This window comes from Podarcis tiliguerta (genome assembly GCF_965153285.1).
Source record: "Podarcis tiliguerta genome assembly, chromosome: 2".
NCBI lineage: Eukaryota > Metazoa > Chordata > Lepidosauria > Squamata > Lacertidae > Podarcis > Podarcis tiliguerta.
This window is the reverse complement of record NC_139535.1, coordinates 81742219-81764335: the sequence shown is the minus strand read 5'-3', so window position 1 is coordinate 81764335 and position 22117 is coordinate 81742219. Positions and strand designations below refer to the sequence as shown.

The 22117-nt window shown below is 44.1% G+C and overlaps 1 protein-coding gene and 1 long non-coding RNA gene across 9 annotated transcripts in view; one reads left to right on the top strand and one right to left on the bottom strand.

Moving 5' to 3' along the window:
• Nucleotides 1–5738, top strand: part of SHISA6 (shisa family member 6) — a 257501-nt gene extending 251763 nt beyond the window's left edge. For 4 of the 7 annotated variants that reach the window (XM_083429685.1, XM_083429683.1, XM_083429682.1 and 1 more), the window contains one exon: nucleotides 2790–5738. In XM_083429685.1, the coding sequence (XP_083285811.1) occupies nucleotides 2790–3343 (554 nt within the window). In that variant the 3' untranslated portion in view covers nucleotides 3344–5738. Of the gene's footprint in view, nucleotides 1–641; nucleotides 744–2789 lie in introns of all 7 variants that reach the window. The other 3 variants (XM_083429680.1, XM_083429679.1, XM_083429681.1) reach the window with 1 other exon arrangement.
• A 912-nt stretch (nucleotides 5739–6650) lies between these two features.
• LOC310672486 lies at nucleotides 6651–20181 on the bottom strand. 2 transcript variants are annotated; one of them, XR_014508617.1, is made up of 4 exons: nucleotides 17982–20181; nucleotides 15108–15219; nucleotides 10069–10193; nucleotides 6651–6741 (listed from the first exon to the last, which is right to left on the bottom strand). It is a non-coding gene; the product is annotated as an uncharacterized lncRNA (long non-coding RNA). The 2 variants fall into 2 exon arrangements; XR_014508618.1 differs by lacking the exon at nucleotides 15108–15219 and having other exon boundaries at nucleotides 17982–20176.
• Nucleotides 20182–22117: the final 1936 nt, after the last annotated feature.

Genomic DNA, 22117 nt, shown 5'->3' with positions numbered 1-22117 from the left:
TTGTTTGGAAACACAAAGGTGCACTTCTGTCTCCCTTTTCCTGGCACAGTGAATGAACTTTGCCCATTTTTTTAGTCCACTCTTTCCATCCAGTATAGCAGGTTCAGCTATACAGCCTGTAAATGAGACTGCAAAGTTGGGGCTTACATTTCAGCTCAGCCCTCTTTCTCACTGAGGCCACCAAGTATCCCTCACAGCATCTTAGTCTGTTATTGATTAATGCTTTGACCTTATCACTGATAATGCTGTTTATGCTCTCTCGGGTATTCAATCATTTATCCAATGCGAAGGCTTCAGAATAGGTGCCTCCTCCCACTGTTGCTTTTCCAGCCAGTACTCTTCTTGATCCATATGTATTTGGAGCACAGCATTGTAACTCTTTGTTGTGTATACTGCTCAGCAGAAAACACTTTAAGCTTTAATAGCAAAAACAGACAAGTAGAAGTCCCACTGGATATATCCATTACCGGACTATACCATTTCAGACTGCAGGTAGGGGATTAAATGTTTTATTCCATGCATAAAATACTTGCTGTATAACTAGCATGTCCAGGAGATTATTCTAGGCAAGCCCTTTCCTCCGATGTGACAATTTTGCATTACTTTATGTTGACATCCCACCTGTGGTCTGATTGGTACAGCCCCCGCAAGAGATACATCACAGGAGGCTTCTGCTCATCCCTTTAACTCTAGCAGTCTGATGGTCACTGCAAGATCCCCTTGGACTAACTGTGCTTTCCAAAGTAAGTGAAACCTTGTAAAGGGCAATACAGAGTGAGGTGCTGCAAATGTGAGCTATAACTGGACTAGGTTAAAACAGAAATCTAAATTATGTATGTATGTCTATGTGTTTTTGAAGAAGTTGTTGTCTCTAGCAGGGGTGGTTGTTTCTGTTTGTTACATGTTACGTGTTCTTGTGTTTTTATATTGTAAACCACCCTCGGATGAACTTTTAGCTGGGTTCTGCTTCAGAATGACTGTTGGATCCGATGGCCAGGGAGGACCCATACCCCATTCACACCATGCATTTAAAGTCACCACTTTAAACAATCATGGGTTCTTCCAAAGAACCATAGGAGCTGTAGTCTAAGGGTCCCTGAAAAGAACTACAATTCCCAGAGTTCCCTGTTGATTGTTAAACCGCTCTGGAAATTATAGCTATGGGAAGGGACTGATCAGCACCCTTAACTGTCTACAATTCCCAGAATTCTGGGAAATCAAAAACTCTTTAAAGTGGTATTCATAGTGCTTTAGATGTATGGCGTGTATGTGGTCCCAGTAATTCATGCCTGAACTGACCTATGAAGGACGGTGTGTGCACTGACCGCAAGCAAGCTATATGTTCAGAAATTAGGGGAATGGGAAGCTGAATTTCACTCTGCTGGAATTGTAGGGGAAGTGGCTTAAGTTGATGGGTAGGGATTTTGCAGAATGATTCAGAGAAATTCATGTTAGCTGAATGTATATATAGGAATGATAATGAGTAGAGTCATTCTTAGAACTGTAAAATGAATGCATTTTGAAGATTTACTGATACAAGATGGATGGTGGTGGGGGAGGTAAATGCATTTTGTTGGGGTGCTGACTGGGGGTGCTGTTTATTTCCCCACCAACAAAAAAAACTTAGTTCTAGAACAGGACAGATTTGGGGGCACTTGTGAGTTTATGATTCCTCCACCACATCTCAAAAACCCCACCCACACTTAGCCCAGAAAAGAGAACAAAAAATGCAGTTTCTATTTTTGCATGTGTTATTATTGAAAAGTAATAAGCATAACAGCATCACAGAAAAAATAGCTGTCTATTATAAAACTATGCATCAGATTCACATTAATATAATAGATTCACATTATGACGAAAGACAATGACTGCACTTTCTGTGTGTGTTGCCTAAGTCACAGGGGCAAAAAGTGAGAGGCAGGTTAACAATAAAGCAGTGAATGTTAATGGTGGTTAATGCCAACATAGTCACAACAACAGTGAATCAATGAAACAAAGTTAAAGTGAAAACACATTTCAGCAGCACCCAGTGAGCAGATCAAACGTGATGATTAAATAGTATTGGAACAAATATTGTCATATTTAAAAAAGAAAAAAATGGTATCAGGGAAATCCAGAGAGTTGCTGCAAGCAAGGCCGCTTTGCAAAGAGCTCAGACAAGTTGATTATGGGCGAGTGTGATATTTGGTCCACTTGTAGCAAATTCCATCACATCCCTCCTTCCATTTCTTCCATAGTTTAGTGCTGCAACGTGACCTGGGAGGGGACAGATTCTATAACCAATTCAGTTGAAATTAAGCACCAGTGAGCACATGAAATATTTCACAGGGAATATAACTGTCTTCTGCAGTTTTTTTGTCCTAGCAGTTTAAATAGTTTTTGTAATAGTGTATTATAAATCAGGGATGGGGAACATGTGCCCCTCCGGCCATCTCTCAATCACCTCCCTGGTCATTGGCCCCGAGGGGATCCAACAGCAACTGGAAGGCCCCAGGTTCCTCATCCCTATTAGAAGTGGCAATTAATAAAGATGTGGGAAAGAGCTGCTGAGCTCCACTCCACTCTAAGGGGTTTTACTGCGATTTGTAAAAAAATCCTCCATATGCAAAATTGTATATTCCACAAGTGGAGTAGCCATTGATGTTCTGCATGATGGCAGCACTCTAGATTACTTCCTGCATTGCACATTTACCATATTGACATACCTTTTAAAAAAAATGCCTTCCACCCTTGCTTGACACTTTTGCAAAGCCTTAACGTTATCTTTCCCATCTCCTTCCTCCACCCAGCTGACAAGGAAGCTGAGGAGTATTACTCCAGAAAGAGGCACCTCCCAGACTTGGCGGCCAGAGGGACCCTCCCTCTCAACGTCATCCAGCTCTCCCAGAAACAGACCACTCAGAGGGAGCGGCCGCGCCGCGTGATGCGGGCCATGTCCCAGGACCGAGTGCTGTCCCCAGAGAGGATCATGCCAGAGGAGTTCAGCATGTCTTACGAGCGGATCCTCTCTGACGAACAGCTGCTATCCACCGAGCGCCTCCACTCCCAAGACCCACTGCTGTCTCCAGAGCACTCGGGTTTCGGAGAGCAGTCCATGTCGCGGGCTTTGTCACACTCAGACGTCTTTGTTTCGACGCCTGTCTTGGATCGCTATCGGATGACTAAGATGCACTCCCATCCCAGTGCCTCAAATAACTTGTACAACACCTTGAGTATGAACCAAACGTCTGCCAAGCGCCAGGCCTTTGCCTCCCGGCGGCACAACACAGTGGAGCAGCTACACTATATCCCAGGGCACCACCACCATTACCGCACAGCCAGCAAGACAGAGGTGACTGTTTGATCAGAGACACTGTGCATTGTAGATAATCCATCTATGGACCGGGGTGGCTTCAGTGCCCTACACTGCAGTGGCCTTATGGCCAAGATAACCTCTAACTCTATGTCTGAAAAGACAGACTCTTCCGACAGTCCTGTCTGTGTTGTTTTGGAAATTCATCTACATGTTATTGACATAAAGAGGAAAAAACAAAACCTGAACAGGGAGAGGTGATGCAGGTAAGGTGTCCTGACGTGCCCAGTTTCTGTCAAGGAAAGCCATTCAGATTATGGCTCCTTTCAAGGGCTTGCCTGCAGCTACTCTCTAGGGTTGCCAGGCTAGGACTTTAAGACATACTGACAACAATCTCACACAAAATTGGCGTAATATGGCCAAATCGACAAACCTTCCAATCCGGCGTAATGGGATTCGGTTGTGATCTTAGTGCTTGGCAGAAGTTTAGTTTTACCAGGACTGTCAGCTGCAGTCATGACTGAGGCCGGTTCCAGCCAAGGTCCATTCTCTAAGACAGAAAGTAAAAACTCCAGTCCACCTAAGCATGGTTCTTCCAGATCATTGGGCAAATTCCAGTGGCAAGCACTGTTACCCTAGACTGTGTGACAATGCCTGCCACGGTTGGAAAACCACATTGTTTTACAGGTAACTGTAGAACAGAACTATTCCAGTGCCTATAAGATTGCTAACCTCCAGGGTGGTAGAAGGAGTGAGGTGGATTTGTTTATAAGCACAATTCTGCTGATAGGTGTTTGCCAGCCCCCCACTTCTTCCATCCATCCTCATGTATGTAAATTCCCAACATGTAAATATATTTTTTTAAAAAGAAATGGGACAGAATTGCTTCTCTCTGCAACAAGAGGCACCAACATTTCGCATCCATTTTTACATCCAGGATGTGGTCGAAGATAGACAAGTTGCAAGAGATGTGGAATAGCTGTAGCCTGATTGTCATGCCATGAAAAGTTGATCACAGCTCAATCTATGCTTGGCTTCTTGCCAGCCTGCAGCTTTCAGCTACCCCTGGGAAATCTTCAGAAAGGCTAGTTATTTTACAGGATTTCTTGGAAAGATACAGTTTTCAAAAGCTTTTTCTTTTCATCCCTCCTGCCCAATAACATTTTTGGGCTGCCAGTCTTGCTGAATCCTAATCTCATCCTGCAGGTGCTTGTTCCTCTTGTATACTAATTGGGCACATTGTACAGCCACTGTGCAGTGATAATTAGACACTGAGTGTCTGTAAACTCTTTCCAAGAAATATTTGTAGGTCCAACTTTAGTTGGAATTTGAATATTTGGAACAGATGTAAATTCTAATTGACATGTACACCCCATCTCCCTGCCTGGTCCTGACCTCTGTTCCAACAGCTACATGCAGTGGCTGAGCCTGTGTAAAAACCATGGACTATTGGCTCATTCCACTGCGTACTTGCATCCCCATGCTACAAGGTCTTGCTCCTGTTCTGCACAATGAGATGTAGAGCCCCTGCATTAAATAGGATCCCACAGAGCTAAACAGTCTAAATATGTGCATTGAACAATAGTTCCTGACATTAGTGGCCTTCACTGGGCAGCCTCAGGAATTTCCCTTCATGAGCTTTTATTTTCTCTCTGCATTTTTTCAGAGAGGCATGCATTGGAAAAGTGATATCCTGTCCCTTTTTACCAATCAAGTTTTGTGTACAGCACCAGCCAAAAGCAACTGCAGAGCTGCTTTTCATTGGTGTGTTGTGTTCGTAGGCCACAGATCAGAGCCATAAGAAACACTGTACTTTGCTTAACAGAAACTGGGCTGAGAAGGGAAGAAGGCAAAGGTCACGAGCCATCGTTGCTTATGTTCTATTCCTGAGCAACAGGCATACACTCTGAAGTGTTTGTCACTAGCTGCAATGCACACAGGTATGGTCACACAGTAGCGGGAAAGGGAGAGGCAGTTTTCTCCATAATTTATGCTGAGCATAGTCATCTTCAAACATCTCTGGTGGCCAACCCTATGGACAATAAAAGCTGTTGACAAATGAGAGGGTCTGCTATAGAACCTCTCTGGAAACAAAAGTCTTGTGTGCCATCTTGAATATGGTTTGTCAAATATACAAGGTGTGTCATTCTGATTTGCCATGATGTAAACCAATGCACCATTGGTTACCTGGGTGAAGCAGGCATCGGAGAGGAGGAAGGATACAGACCCAAGCAATGAAATGCTACAGATAGACAAGACAGGCCTAGTTATGAGAGCACAGGGGCACTTATAGTAGAACTGAGGGGGACTCTGTTTCCCAAAGGTCGCCACAAATCTGGCCCTCTGTACATTTCCCAGTAGAATGGTGTTCTGTTGTCCAATATTGTATGGCTCATTTTCAGGCCACTTCTTGGCCTGTTCTACTGAAATAATAATCTGCAAAGCACTGTTGGTCTCCTTTCCTGCCTGTTGGGCCGCCTTTATACAGGATGCAAGCACTGTGGTTGTTGCTGCAAACTGCAGCTGTGTGACCACAAAACCACTCAGTTGCCGCAATGTTATGGGAATCGCATGGCCTCAAACGCTGCAGAAGTGCCCTTTTGTGTGTGGCGCAACCATGCTGCCTGCATACTATACAAAGCAGGCCTTGGCCTCCCAACAGCTCATATACCCTACTGAGATCACCAGTGCATCCTTCTGTACAAGTCTTCTGAAGAAAATGCAGAGCCCTAGTGTTACCCTAAGTCAGATCTCCATGGAGTCACAACTGTTTGCAGTTTGGCGCGATGGATTCATAGAGGTGTTATAGGATAGGTGGACGAGGGAAGTAAGCGGTTCTGATTACTTTGTCTCAACTGTGCTCTGAAGTTAGATGTTTCAGCTAGCATCCAGTCCCAGAGCCACTTACATCTGGATGTAAGGCTGCCTAATATCAAGCCCATTAAAACTAGTGGTTGCTCCCATGCTGCTTGAGACAGAGGGAGTTGATGCACTAACCTTGTGAGAAGTGTAGATAAGCCAAGTGTCCTTCAAGTTCTAAGAATACCAAATTTTCTACATATTGCCTAAGTAAAGTCCCCCCCCCCCATTTATATCCCTGCCTTTCTACTAAAGAGGGCAAAACCCACCGTCACACGAGCAGAAGTCAGCCTCTCCTTCTCCTACACTCTCCCCAAAATCAGCTTCAGCTAAAGCCAGGAATCAAACTACACATGAAATCCTCATCAGTTGACCTCAGAAGCATGTAGGATCATACTGCAAAGGATACTCCTTCAAGTACTCTGGGCTCAGTCCATTGAGGGCTTTCAAGATAATAAGAACCACCCTTTGCATTTAGGCAAGAAATGAGTCACTACTTACTGCCATTGAAGCAGGACCCACATGTTCATTTCAGCACTTTGCAGCCATTCAAGTTTTCGCAGGGTATCGCCAAGTAGTAGCAGGTGTTCCTGTAGGATTAATACAAATATTATCAGTTACCTGAATTTTACATCTTAACCCTAAGAGAATTTTACATCTTAACCCTAAGAGAAGGTGTGCTAATGAACTTTTTTTTTTTTTACAATCTTTTTTTTTTTACATCTTGCTCTTCCATATGTTTTCTTCCTCCTGAGATTGTAAAGGCTCAGTTCCTGCTTAGGTTTAACCAAAGCTCTACTCAGTGATTTCAGGGAGAAGGAAAGGAGCCCTGACTTAATCCAGTGCTGCAGCAGGACAACTAAGACTTGCAATGCAGGTGTGATATCTGAGCTTTTAGCTTGGTGGGAAATACAAAAATAAGCCACATGGACATGTTTCCTCTAAGCAGAGGTCTCCATCATCAAATCTCACCTGTTCAATTTCTTCTGCCTAACACAGAGCCATCTCCTTAGCCTTCTCATTTCAGTATTAATTCCCCTACTCTGATAAGAACAACAAAGTCTTGGAAGGTGTGTGTGTTTTTTTAACCTGCTGGTTTCCAGAAAACATTCAGATAAATGGTTGCTTTATGGATGGTTGGTTCCAAAGGCCACAGACAGCAGGAAACTTGGACTGCAGTCCCCCACAAAGCTACATGACCATATGACTGGATTGTGAACCTCTCGCACAACGAGAAACAGTGGGCTGGAGTGGGATGTATCCCAGCTCCTTACCACCACTGTTGTTGCTGTCATGCTCCCTAAGTTGGAAGGATAGAGCTCACATAAGCTCCCCAATCAAGTTAAAACTAAATTGCATGGGGAGCGTACATGAGTAGGACAGTTTACTGGTGGAGACATTTGCCGTCAACTTATGGAGGGCAATGAGAATGCGGATTAATGATAAGGGAGACATTTGATTAAAGGTGAACCAACCTAATTCATACTTTCTGAAACAATATGTGAACCAAAACATAGCCAACCTTAGAAATTCAGTTCTCTGCATTTTGCAACACAGTTGTCCAGCCAAGTAATGTATACAGAAATGCATATGTTGGAGGAGTGTGCATAAAAAGGCATGTATGGGTGAAACTGCTTTGCAAAAATGTGTACATTAAGGAAAATGGCACACAAACATATGCATATTAAAATGGGAAAGATCAGAAACACTTGCCCTTCCCAACAGCGACAGAGGACAAAGCTAGAACATTCATCCCCATTAGCTCTCTCATGCAAGTCTACTCACATGGAGAACTAGAATGAATATTTTTTTATTTGTTTACTTGACAGAATTTTATATACTGCTTGATTATTAAAACAAAAACATCCAAGTGCTCTACACAAAAAAACAGGGCTTTCAAAAACTATGTATGCAGCCAGAGGTGGGATTCGGGAGAGATTTGTAGTTAATGGCAAACCAATTTTAATTGAAATGTGAGCTTGTCTGTGTAGCTGAGTGAGCAGCTACAGTGCAGATTTCAAAGGCACTTCTGGCTGCATGGACAGTTCTTCCCCCAAAATCAGTAAAACAGCCTCCCCCCCCCCCCTTTAGTTGCTTCACGTATGTTCAGCAACTTCTGCACACATGACAGGGAACCAGAGCAAAATACAGATCCCTGCGAAGTATCCCTGTATAACATATTTGCTGGTTTCAAATTTCACATTTTAAGGTGTGCCCTTCCGTTTTTAGTTTTTATTTAGCCTTCGTTTTATCACATTGACCTTCAAAATTTTCCAGAATGGCTAACATGAAATCAATATCTTATGTGTACACAAACAGCAAGCCCTGACACAGGGCCCATCCACACTTTCGTTTCTCCCATGAATTCAAGTCACGAGTCTGAAAGGTTTCTTTCCCAAGGAAAACCTACTGTTTACTGCTGAATCGAAACAAACGCTAATCCGGAACTCGAACAAAATTTCTTCCAATTCAGCAGCAAACAGCAAGTTTTCCCAGGGAAAGGGGTAAGGCAGAAAGACAAAACCCAACAGCAACACCTCTCTGGCCTGTGACTTGCAAGTGTAGATTGTCCTACAGCTGCCTTGGTTGGTTCCTCCTGTGATTATAGCATCCCCTGTAGGTCAGTTCTTGCACAGCCCAAGCCGCATTACATTCTGCTGGGTTGGGTTCAAGTACATAACAAGACTGGGAAGAATGAGAAAGAGTTCAAGATGAACTCGTAAAATAGTGCAATCCTCAGAACAAACAGACAGAAGGAAGTCCGTGAAACAGAAAACAATCTTAATTGCATGCACAGGAAATGTCACTTCCTAAATGAAGCAATCTTGTATTTCACTGAACAGGGCTAATATAGCTATACAGCTCCCCACCCCCTGTGTGTATGTCTTAGGGTTCCTTTCTTAAACTTCCCTGGTTTTCAAAGGTGTTGCAGGGTTAAAGGGGAAGAAGTCATTCTCCCCCTAGTTAGGCTGAACTGCATATGCTGCTTTTGCTTACCTGCACTTCTGGACAACGTGCACAATGCAGCCTGTGAGCCACCCAGCTGACAGCCTACATAGAGCAACTATCGAGCAGCCAAATCCTTCTTCTGGGTTTTGTTTGGAGGGCAAGAGAGTATGAAGGAAAAAGGTGCCCCAGGGCTGGGGGGTAAGAGTGGTGAAAGAACTCGCCCAGCGTCTTTACAGAATCTCTTGCCTTGAGATACAAGCCCCTTAGCACACTTCAAATTCTCATTTCTTCCCATGGTCAAATGTTAAATCAAAAGTTAATCACAGGCTGAAATGAGCTGAAAGCAAAGGGAGAAAAGCCCTGGAATAATTAGCCCTCCGATTCTAGTTCATCTTGGTATAAGTGACAATGTGCAAACATTATCATCTTTGGCAATGCAGAGGTGGGTGCCATGCAGTGACATGAGAGTGGCCTTGAAGTTGTGAGCAAAAGAGTGTGGTTAAAATACCCTGTGGCAGGGAAACCTTGGAGCCTTCAGGTGTTGCTGAGCTACAACTCCCATCATCCCTGACCCTACATTGGCTGGGCCTGATGGAAGTTGGTCCATAAATACCTGGAGAAGAAGAAGGACCCCAGCCCTGCCCTATGGTTTCCTATTCAGGAAACAATGATTGTTGATTCAGAACAACTAACGATATCAGTCATCCTGGCCTACCCTGACTGTATGGAAGGCACATTTCACACAATAAACCATCTCTTGGATGCTGAGGAACATTAACAAAGATAACAGTTCTAACTCTGTGACTTGTTAGCCAGCTTGAGATTCCTTAGCAGACCTCCACTGGAACCATCTCAATTCCCTGTGTTAATTTTTCACAAGGGTTAAAACTTCAAAAACTAATGTAATGCTCTCCCAGAAACATCTCAGCAATAACTCTGGATTGGCTCAGTTCTCAAATAATAGCTACCTGTATGTTGTATGTTTACTGCTAATCAACCGGATGGTTCAGCATCATCTCTGAGGTGTCTTCACTGAGTTGTAGAGGCAGCAGGTGGAATCATTTCCAAACATTATACTTCATCTGCCAAAGGCCTGTGAGAATGAAGGGAGACAGACATATTCTGTTCTTACTATATTTATGTAAATCTGGGGAGGGGGGGACTAAAAAGTCCATTATCTCATTAGTTAGCGAAAATGGCATTTGGTGTCTCTTTTGTGACCTTTCATGATTTGTGGAAGTTCTCACCAATGGTGTAGAACTGCGCCTTACTGTTACTCTAACCACATGCTTTGCAGTCGCTTCTTCAAGCCTTCATTCCATAAGCTGACAAGGAATCCTTTAGCAAGAGTTTCTCTTCTCCAAGGAAGCCAAATCTTATTGTAACCAGCTTAATTTGGGGGATAGCTATTTCCTGAGGGGAAGGTTGAATGTCCAGCCCTCTTTGTGCTTTAGCCCAGTTTATGGAATCCATGTTTATTCTTCAGTAGTTCTGACAAGAAAGTACATTTGTTATCTGTATCTTTGCACAGACTCTTGGTTACGCATTAAGCTTCAAGGCAGCAGTATTTGACTGTTTTTCTCTGTATTATCCTTGTTGTTATACTTACCTGTAAAAGCACATTCTGTAGGTACTGTAAACAAAACTATTACCGGTTTAGTAAAAAAAAAAAAAATTAGAGTCTTAAGGATTTTTTTCCACTTTTGTCAGTAACAAATATTTATGGATTAAAAAATAAAGCAATTTCAACAGAAAAAAAGCTCTGTTCGCTTTTGGTACGCATAAGAGGTCATCTTTCTTGGCTGGCTTTGCAAACTTTGTAAGCAGAGAGGTAGGTTTTTTTTGTTTGTGTGTGTGTGTGTGTGTGTGTGTGTGGACGTGTGAGGAGCAACTATAAAATCTAGCGCTTCAAATTCTATAGTGTCCTTATTTTACTTCTTTGTTAACATGTACAAAAAAGTTGTGCTGCCTACACACAGAGGGCTGTTGAACTGCAGAAAGGAGTTCTCTCAGCATACTTGAGAAAGGAGGCACAACATTTCAGCCAGCATGCAGCCACACACGAACACATGGCATTCCATAGCAGAGGAATCTTAAGACTGCACAGGAAGGATCCACCTCTTTCCAGATCTGTACCATGATCCTTTCACTCCTGCTGAAAGGTTCTTCAAGAAATCCAAGAGCCTAATGATGACTAGTATTGTTGGGGGAAGGCATGGTGCTAGACAATGTTTTTTTTCTAAAAAAAAATAATGTTTAGGGGTACTCTCATTTTCCCACTCATATTGAAATACTACCCCCCCAATGAGGCCAAACTTAGATTCACACAATGTTTAGGGGTATGCATACCCCCGCGTACCCCCATTTTAAAAAGCACTGGTGTTAGACAATCTTAAATCAGCAGACTGAGTGATATATCAGTATGTCGTCCAAAACCGGTTTGAAGTCCATATAATGATATCAGTTTCATAATTCTTACCTGGCAATATATCATGATGTGGGGGGGGGGGGGTTGCGCTGTGCAAAACCTACCATGTGAGAAAAAATGAAGAAGGTGCATAGCCTCTCTTGCTAGCTAATCAGCACCAGGAGCCTCCCTCTTCCTCCCTCCAAATCCTCCATGAGGCTCCAGAGAATGGCTATGCAGCGGAGGAGCAAGCCTAATGCTCAGTGACCCATGTAATTCAAACTCCACTACAGACAGCAATCTGCTGAGGCCAGATAATGCTCTCAGAGAAACCCAGGTGAAAATGAGAGGGAAGCCACACCGTTTTGTGCTACTAAAGACCAACAACAGGGGGTGGGTAGGTTCCTACGGGAAGAAGGCAGAAAATGAATGGGCAACTCTAGCCAAAGGCAGCTGTTACACAGGAGGATCCTCTGTAGGCAGACCCACCTTGCACACTCTTAGCTGTTTAAGCCAGTGGACATTTGTTACTTAAGCTTCTCTCCCAATGGGTTTGTGCATTTCACACAGTTCATGGACCTGTAGCAGTTTGATGAGCAATGACAAGCCAGCAATGGCGTGCAAGTTGTAGCCCCCTAAGTAGGCATGAGGAGAGGGTGGGCAGGGACACGACTGACTAAACTTCCTTGTGTGTTAGGTCACAGGCAGGGGTGCCAACTTGAATAAAATATTGGGGGGCCCTGGGAAGCCCCACCATGCACAATAGATCAGAAGATGTGGGTCACACACACCTTTTGAATGGCAATGCCCATCAACTGGGGGGGGGGGCAGCCCCATCAAAAAAAAGATTGGGGGTGAAGGGACCTCAGCACCTAGAAGAAGGCTAATGGTCTCCTTCCCATTGGCTGGCCAGAGGCAACCCGACTGTTAGGACAGAGCAATGCACAGACCCACTGCTGTAGTGCTGGAGTGAGGCCACAGCCTAGGAAGACATCAGTGAGAGCCATTGTACACCCATTCCTCGGCAATTATCCCACGTCTGCGCTGCAGTGCCTGAATTCAAGGCAGAGCGACTCTCTCCTCCTGCAGCTGCTACACCTCCCTTGTTCAGTCTATTTCAGGCAAAGCAGCTGGCAGGTACCAATCAATGTAGTTCATCATCTCTTGAAAGGTTTGCCCCCATTGCCTTTCCTCATTGACCCAGCATCAAGAACCACAGGTATCAGAGTGCTGCTTCACACTAGGTCTGCTGGATTTAAAGCCCTTTTTGCAAGTCAGGCTCCTTTCGGATAATTGGATGGATCAAAGTGCAATAGAAGCACACCAAATGAAACCTTGGAAGTGTGATTCATTCCCCACCACCACTCCACCCCCATCTCTTTCCCATATTCAACATCGTGCTTCTTGAGCTGCTTCATAAAGTGAGGTGGAAGTTCAATGGTTTTCAATATGGAGAGAGAATGTCTTGCTAGGCTAGCAGGCAGGAGGCCTCTATGACCCTAGACCATCAGTGGTGGTGAGCACATAGCTCTAAATGTGCAGGGTCAGCACACCAATGATATGTACACACCAATGAAACAAAATGCAGTTTTTAGTGGCTAACACCCCAGAGGACAGGATCACACTTCAAAACGACCTTGACAGATTAGAGAACTGGGCCAAAACAAACAAGATGAATTTTAACAGGGAGAAATGTAAAGTATTGCACTTGGGCAAAAAAAATGAGAGGCACAAATACAAGATGGGTGACACCTGGCTTGAGAGCAGTACGTGTGAAAAGGATCTAGGAGTCTTGGTTGACCACAAACTTGACATGAGCCAACAGTGTGACGCGGCAGCTAAAAAAGCCAATGCAATTCTGGGCTGCATCAATAGGAGTATAGCATCTAGATCAAGGGAAGTAATAGTGCCACTGTATTCTGCTCTGGTCAGACCTCACCTGGAGTACTGTGTCCAGTTCTGGGCACCACAGTTCAAGGAGGACACTGACAAACTGGAACGTGTCCAGAGGAGGGCAACCAAAATGGTCAAAGGCCTGGAAACGATGCCTTATGAGGAACGGCTAAGGGAGCTGGGCATGTTTAGCCTGGAGAAGAGGAGGTTAAGGGGTGATATGATAGCCATGTTCAAATATATAAAAGGATGTCACATAGAGGAGGGAGAAAGGTTGTTTTCTGCTGCTTCAGAGAAGCGGACACGGAACAATGGATCCAAACTACAAGAAAGAAGATTCCACCTAAACATTAGGAAGAACTTCCTGACAGTAAGAGCTGTTCGACAGTGGAATTTGCTGCCAAGGAGTGTGGTGGAGTCTCCTTCTTTGGAGGTCTTTAAGCAGAGGCTTGACAACCATATGTCAGGAGTGGTCTGATGGTGGTTCCTGCTTGGCAGGGGGTTGGACTCGATGGCCCTTGTGGTCTCTTCCAACTCTATGATTCTATGATTCTATGAACCAGCAACTAAGTGGCACCAAATAATGCAACCATGAAAGGAGTTGAACAGACTCTTCTTCAGAACTGGCTGCTTCTACTAGCGCTTCCCATTGCCCATGCTATGACACAACACTGCCATCACATATGGATGACTTTGGCAAAGCCTCACAAGGAGTCCAATACAAGTCCGCATTTCATGATTAAACAGAAGCCGTAGCGCAGTGGCTAACCTGGTGCCCTCCAGAGGTTGTTGGACTACAACTCCCATCAATCCCAGCAAGCACAGCTAATATTTAGGGATGATGGGAATTGTAGTTCATTTTTTACTTTATGAATTTATGTACCTCTGTCTACATTAGTCTCAAGGCAATTTACATATTGTTCCCAACTTCCAGACAGCCACATGAGTTCCCCATCCCTGCTTAAAGCATAAAATCAGCCATTTGGAATATGCAGGGAAAGGGAATGTGTTAGCAATGAGAAAGGTTCATGGCATGAGGCTGGCATGCAAATAGCTTCAAACTTTTGAAAGGCTACTACCGTATTGTTTTTGAGCAAGGAGCCAGGCAACCAATGACTCTAAGCTGCAAGAAAAACCCAAGTGAACTGAATCTCTCCAAAAGCAAGATTTTTAAAGCCTGCATCTTTGCTAACCCAAAGATTGCATGATCCTTTTTGTAAGTACTTTTCTTTTAAAGACATTTGGAACCTTTTTTCTTATTTACTTTTTCTGTACTGCCAAAAGATGGAGACTTGTTTGCTGTTACTTCTGAAACTATGTGAGTAGAACATTCACTTATTTGCAAAGCTAAGTTTCTATGATTTATTCTAGCCTAAATATTTTCATGGGGAACATTTGTTTAAAGGTGGATAAGGGCAGATGCAAATCTAACCAAGTTTTAATCTGCTTGGAGCAATCACCATTGTGCTAACTTTGTTACAAGACAGTAAGGATCTATTTTCCAATCCTCTCTCTCGAACATTTCTGTGCCAACCCCCATGCGCAGGGAGAGCAATCGCTGACACATCCTGCCTTGCTATTGGCCATCTTTGCCCCAGCAGGACACGAATTTCAGCTTGTGTTCTGAGTCGTTTCCTGTTACAGCTCTCCAGCTCCTGCATGTGCTACACTCCTGAAGGACACATTGATTTTGTGTCTGGCACCCACCTGGACTCTCATTACAAACTGCTTGGCGGATGTTCTTTGGCATTGCTCACTCTCTTGGGCCAGGGCTTTATGACATGATGTGGACATTTTGTGCAGCATTTCCCCACAGTTGCTGGCAAAGGGAGGAAGAACAAGAGAAACGAATGAGGGGTTTATCCTGACATTACCTCCACTGAAGCCTGGTGCCAACATCAGGCACAGAAAAGCCACATTCCGTCTTCCTGCAGGTCAAGGAGGGACCATGCCATGGGGGTCGCTTTGAATCCACTGAACATTGGGGGGGGGGATATTTTGCATTGCTCAAAGCTGCATTCGTGCTTCAAGTTTAAGATAGACATCATAGGGCTGGAGAGGATAGATCATCCGTTTCCATTCCTACACATCCTCAGCAGATCAATCCACATCTTCCTATGTATGCCATGGGTTCAGTTTTCTTTTATAATCAAAGCTATTTAACATCCTAAATACCCAATCATTAGGTTTGCTGGTAAAAAATGGGGTTGTGCTATCACAAAAGAGTGTTCCAAAACTGGGATAGACCTAACAGAGCCTGAAGTCCAAACTCAACATCAGAAGAGCGTGCTGGATCAGGCCCATGGCCCACCTAGTTTACAGTATCCTGTTGTTACAATGGCCGCCTTGTATGAGCCAAATGCTGCACTGCCATATTCCCTACACCTCCACTTGCTAAGGCCGCCTCTTGTGGGGTTGCCAACTTTTATTTCTGAGAGGATTCTGAACTTTTAATGCTGAGCATGACTGGATGACATTCAGAGGATGAATCTCATCAACTTCCTGCTGAGTAAAAAATTCACTTGCTTTCTATCTGTCACGCAGCCCAAAAAGGAGTTGCCCTGGAAATGGGTGGGGAGAGTTGCTAGCCCTATGTTTTGTGCACTATAGAACTCAAAACCATTGTGACTAAAGAGGCCGGTGACTCAGGCAAGCCTTGTGTGGCCTGTATTTCATCACCTCTGCCTTTCCCTAGTTAATTTCCCAGCAGGATTGCATGATATAAAGTGATGCAAGCTGGCTTCTGCCTTTTGGGGAGATGAGCAGAAAATTAAACAGCCCCCAGCTGGCAGAAATCAGCACTTCCAGAAACAGATTTCCCAGTCTTTTCCAGAAGAGCATGCCGAGCATGATTCTTTGAGAAACTTTCCCCCTGTGGATGCTCGTTTGTGATAAATGGGAGCTGTGTGGCTTTCCAGAGGATCATGTCCATTCTCATTGTGTTCTGGAACAGGCCGGCTGGTTTCACATAAAAAAAAAAACCAAAAAGGATGTGTAGCTTTCCTGTGCAGAGACAACTGGCACACTCAACCATATCTGTCATTTTCATTGCAACCCTGCAGCTGTGCCTCTCCTCTGACACTGTTGTTATATTGTTATTATATATTTATTTATACCCCTGCCATCTTCCCTGACAGGGACTCAAGGTGCCTTGCAGATAAAATTAAGAACAGCTAAGAACCAATAATTAAAAAACAGTGGAACATTGATAGGATTAAAACTATACACATAGTTGCATTATTAAAAAATCTCCACCAAGACAGGTACAAAACAACCATCCAGGTAGTGTGGGTTAGCCTCCCCCTCTTTTGACAGCCCCTTCCTCCCAGAAGCAGCATCATTATGCAACTGCCTTAACCCTAAACACCTTATCTCTCTTGACACCTCATTATCGGGTAGCCAAAATGGTGCCCTCCAGATCTGGCTAGCATTGCCTTCCGTGTTTAGGAGAAATCTATATGTTGGCTTTTCGCAGTGTAGTAACGCTGCAGAGAGCTTGCTGGGGAGACCATACATAAAAATGGGGGGGAATAAAAAATAACTTACACAAGGTTTTAATAAGAAAAACAAAAACTCCTTATACACCAAATACATCTACAAACAAACACGACCCAACCACCAACCCATCCCCAGGGTAAAAGGCAGAGCTAGGTGCTGCTCCTTATATACTACAGCCAATTCTCGACACAGCTTAATCAAAGCAACTCAGCAGCACCTGCTATGCTTCACAGCTGTAAAGCTGGATCTCTTAGTTTGCTCTGGCCCTTGCTCTGGCCCCTTAAAGGTATACACATTGGGTGAAACAATGATGAACCTTTACATTTAAAGAAACAGTTCAACACTATATACTTAGACCCCTCTCACTACTACATCAATTATCCAAGTGGGATCCTTGGTACCTTCAACAATCCTCTAGCCCTGGACGACCATTTCTTACCTATGCATGCTTTTGCTTGCTTAGTTCATACTAGAAATACAAAATCATCTTCATCTAAAGGTGTTGGAGTGAGTGTTTGCAGCTATGGTTGGTTCACTAGCTATGGCACCTTTTGGACAGAGAGGACTTGACCACCACATTATGTGCACTGGTAGAATCCTAGAATTACAGTGGTACCTCGGGTTAAGTACTTAATTCGTTCCAGAGGTCCATTCTTAACCTGAGACTGTTCTTAACCTGAAGCACCACTTTAGCTAATGGGGCCTCCTGCTGCTGCCGCGCCGCCGGAGCACGATTTCTGTTCTCATCCTGAAGCAAAGTTCCTAACCTGAGGTATTAGTGGAGTCTGTAACCTGAAGTGTATGTAACCTGAGGTACCACTGTATATAACTGCAGGGTTGGAAAGGACCCTGAGGGTCATCTAGTCCAACCCCCTGCAATGCAGGAATCACAACAAAACCATCCATGGCAGAGGGGCATACAACCTCTGCTTAAAAACCTCCAAAGAAGAAAAGTCTTCTTCATTGCACCTCCCACCACTGGGAGAGGCTGATATCTAGGGCAACCCCTAAGTTGTGGAATTTCTGCTGTATGCTGAAGATACATTTCTTTACCCTCACTTTTATCCTGAATCTCTGGCCTACCTGGTCAGTATGCCGAGTCCAACATTCAGAGTCTGAGGGGGGTCAATCCACACAAGCAGAGTCCAACTGTCAGGAAGCAATGTTCAGGGTCAATCCAAGTAGCCAAGTCTGAAGTCCAGCAGGCAAGATATAGTCCAGAGTCAAACCCAAAGCACAGTCCCGTAGAGGTCCAGGAGAATCCAAGCTGAGGTTCAGTTAGGCAGACACAGCACCTCAGCTCTGCTTCCCTTTGGTGCTTTGAATGCTGATTGCAGCACCTGGTTCTGATGAGGCATGCGACCTTCACCTGTTCCAAGCCTGCTGCAGCTGAGAAATCACACACCTCCTCCCAGAGCTGGCTATCTTTTATCTGAATAGATGTGTTTTTGCTTGTGTTTGTTATAATTGTTTTCAGTGTTTACACTATTTTCGTGGGTTGCTTCAGGTCACTTTTGTGAGAGAAGGAGCTTATAAAGTTAAATAAATAATGGAACGCAAGGCATAGAATTTTCCAGGAACAGAATTGCTAATTTGAGCAACTATGTTTGGATCCTCCAAACACAGAGAGCTAAGCTCTGCTGTTGCGGGATGATGAGAGTTGTAGTCCAACAACACCTGGAGGCCACAGGTTCCCCAACCCTGCTCCTAAACAGCTGGAAAGATTCCAGTATAAGTCCTTAAGCACAAGCCCTGGTCTAAGGCAGCAGTGCTCCAACTGTGTTAGGAGAAAAAAGCAAAATACCCTATTAGTATGAGCACAGAAGAAGCCGCTCTGGGAAATATCAGGAGAGAAGCATTGTAAGGCGGTATAAATTTTGAGTTTAGGAGTTGTCAACAGTTGCAGTACTGGGGGAAGGTTTCTTGCGGCAGACTTTGGTCTCCTGTGGTGTTACTGTACAAAGTTTGCATCAGCAAAGTAACATGGGGTTCAAAAAGATACTGAAAATGAAATGGCGAAGCGAAAAATGGACCAGGACAGTTGTCAAATGAAAGACATGCTGCAGAGAACTGGAGAATGTGAGCTGTACTGCATTGTTAGGGGACCAGACTAGAGAGATGAAGAGACTTTAGCCAGCATGGTTTCTTTATGTGGCAAGTGGAGAAGCAAGAGAGGTATTTAATATTTTTCACTTCGATGACAATGCAGATAAAGCAATGGGGTGACACAAGTTTTGATTAATAAATCTGCAGCGTACTGTGCACCCAGCAGAAATGTTACATATGAAAGGCACACATTCTTCACTAGAGCTCAGAGTACAGAAAAAAGTAAAGACTCATATGTGACTAATTTAAAGCGGTTAGCAGGGAGTGGTGTCAATCATGTATTAAAGATCACACAGTTTGTGACATAAAGTCAGGCAGAATAAAAGTCAGATTACTGAGAGTGACTGGTTTAACTCTGGAGTGGTACACTTGCTAAAATACATAAAACCAGAGAACCAAAATCTCAAGAACCCAAGAGATATGACGAAAGCAAATCTAAAAGAACACTTTCAACTGGCTACTGTAGACAAAATAAGTTAAGAGAACTACTTAAATCAATACCAGCTATCAACCAGTAACAAAAGGTACTAGCTGTGTAAATTCCATTCACCTTTTGGCAAATACAGTTTAAGAACATAAGAATCACCCTGCTGGATCAGACCAAGGGCTACCCTGCATTCTGTTCCCACCCACAGTGGTTGACTAGATGCCTCTGGGAAGCCCACCAAGACAACATGGGCACCCTCTCCCACAATTGTTCCCCAGCAGCTGGCATTCAGAGGCATTACAAGAATGCCTTTGTACCCATGGCAGTTTCTCTTTTTGCACAGGCCCCAAAATGCTGGCAACGGAAGAGTCAAAATATGCTTTCTAGCATGAGAGTACTGTTTATTTTATTGAAATCAAAATTTATAACACACTTTCCCCCTCTAAGTTGCCTAAATTGGCTTACAAATTTGATCAACTATAGGTGGTATTCTGAGATGGCAAAGGATTATCAACTGAGAAGGAGTCAATTCTTATGAAGCAAATATATTGCTGTCTTATTTGTCAGCTTCAGAAACAAAATTGAAGGATTTTCAAACAGCTACACAAATGATAGAGGTTTGCAATCTTAAAACATACAATTTAGCAGGGCTGACTAGAAGTAAGAATGAAAGTTCCCAAAGATAGCTATAGGTACTGAAATTAGAAAGAAGAATTCAAGGAACATGATCACTTTAAGAAAAAAGTGATAAAGTCATAGTAACACAAGTCCTATGAAAAGAAATTCTAAATATCATGCAACACAAAAATCATCATCAGAATTACATTATGAAAAAGAACTACTAAAGAAAGAAAGGATAGGGCAAACATATGTGCTCTAACTGATGATTTGGTATCACCATGTAAAGGTAAAGGTAAAGGTAAAGGTACCCCTGCCCGTACGGACCAGTCTTGACAGACTCTAGGGTTGTGTGCCCATCTCACTCAAAGAGGCCGAGGGCCAGCGCTGTCCGAAGACACTTCCGGGTCACGTGGCCAGCGTGACACCGCTGCTCTGGCGAGCCAGAGCTGCACACGGAAACGCCGTTTACCTTCCCGCTAGTAAGCGGTCCCTATTTATCTACTTGCACCCGAGAGTGCTTTCGAACTGCTAGGTTGGCAGGCGCTGGGACCGAACAACGGGAGCGCACCCCGCCACGGGGATTCGAACCACCGAGCTCTTGATCGGCAAGCCCTAGGCGCTGAGGCTTTAACCCACAGCGCCACCCGCGTCCCATCACCATGTAGATGGCATCAAACATCTGAAATAATTTTTTTAAGCCTATGTTATTTTCTCCCTGTGACATCCAGCAGAGCTTTTGCAGGTAGTACAGGGCCTTTTACAGGGGGCAGTAAAACTGCTGGTAACTCATTGTAACTTGTTTGCGAAGCATTTTTAGAATAGAATCTTGCATCTGCCAGGACCCTGCCCTGCTATAGCAGATGAATCTCAAAAGTTATCCAGAACACTATCTAGTCCTGTTGTGTTTGATGAGTTTCAGTTTGCAAGGCTTGAGGATGTGGACAAGGTGCTTAATGCCTCCTTGCGAGAGGGCTGCTCCCTGCTTGCTTAAAGGAGGCAGTGCAAGACCACTCCTTAAGAAGCCCTCCCTGGAAAATTTACGTAACTACTGTCCAGTCACCAGTTTCCCCTTCTTGGGCAATTCCCTCACACAGAATTCCTCAGTAGACATTGTTGCTATGGAAAGACATTCTTTTAAGCCTGCTGAAATAGGGCAGTAAAAACAAAAATGTCCCATCATTTAATTTATCCTGAAACACAGGCAAGCTATTCCAGCTTCCTTATCTAGCTCTTCCACCATTACAGTTTGAAAGTAAAGTTATTCCACATCCCCCAGGTTGCACTTCTTTGCCATGGTGACAGTCACGGTCTCACCCAGGTGAGAAGAGCTGTAGTCGGGGCTGCTGCCAAAGCCCTCATTAATCAGCGACTCAATTATCTCTTCAAAGCCAGACAATCTGCAGAACATATTCAATAAGGTCCCACAAACAGCAATTTATCTCTAATTATCTAATCATCCTTCTCTAAATCTGCCACTTCTTACCAATAATCTTATTACTGTAATTAATTGCAGAGCTCATTAAGTACACAGAGCACAGAAAAAGTGTATACAACAACATCCAAATTCCACCCACATCTTAAACTGGGGAGCAGGATGCCTGGAAAAGATTTTTCTTTCTTCCAGAGAAACCCACAGCAGTATGATCTCTTCAATAATAATGAAAGGGAGGAATAAGAATAGAATGGCAAATCTCTCAGGTCTCCAGAAGGACTACCCAATATAATCTCCACCCTTAATGAAACCTACGTCAATAGTTAAAATTAGGGCCAGCCCAACCATAAGGTGATGAGGTGAGTTGCCTTCAGGGCGGCAAGCTCCCGTAAGTGGCAGTGCCATTGTGCACATGCTGCTTGCTGCCACCAGGCACTCATCCCTGCCAGGTGCTTGCTGCTGCCTCCTGCTTCTCCGCCACAGCCACGCTGCCACCTGGAGGTGGCCCAGGTAAGCCCCGGCACAATGGTAGTGGTGGGCAGGCCATAGCAACAAGGGTATCTGGCCACAGCTGAGGGGCAGGAGGGGGTGGCAGGGGGCAGCAGGGAGGCAGCAGCAGTGTGTTAAGAATAG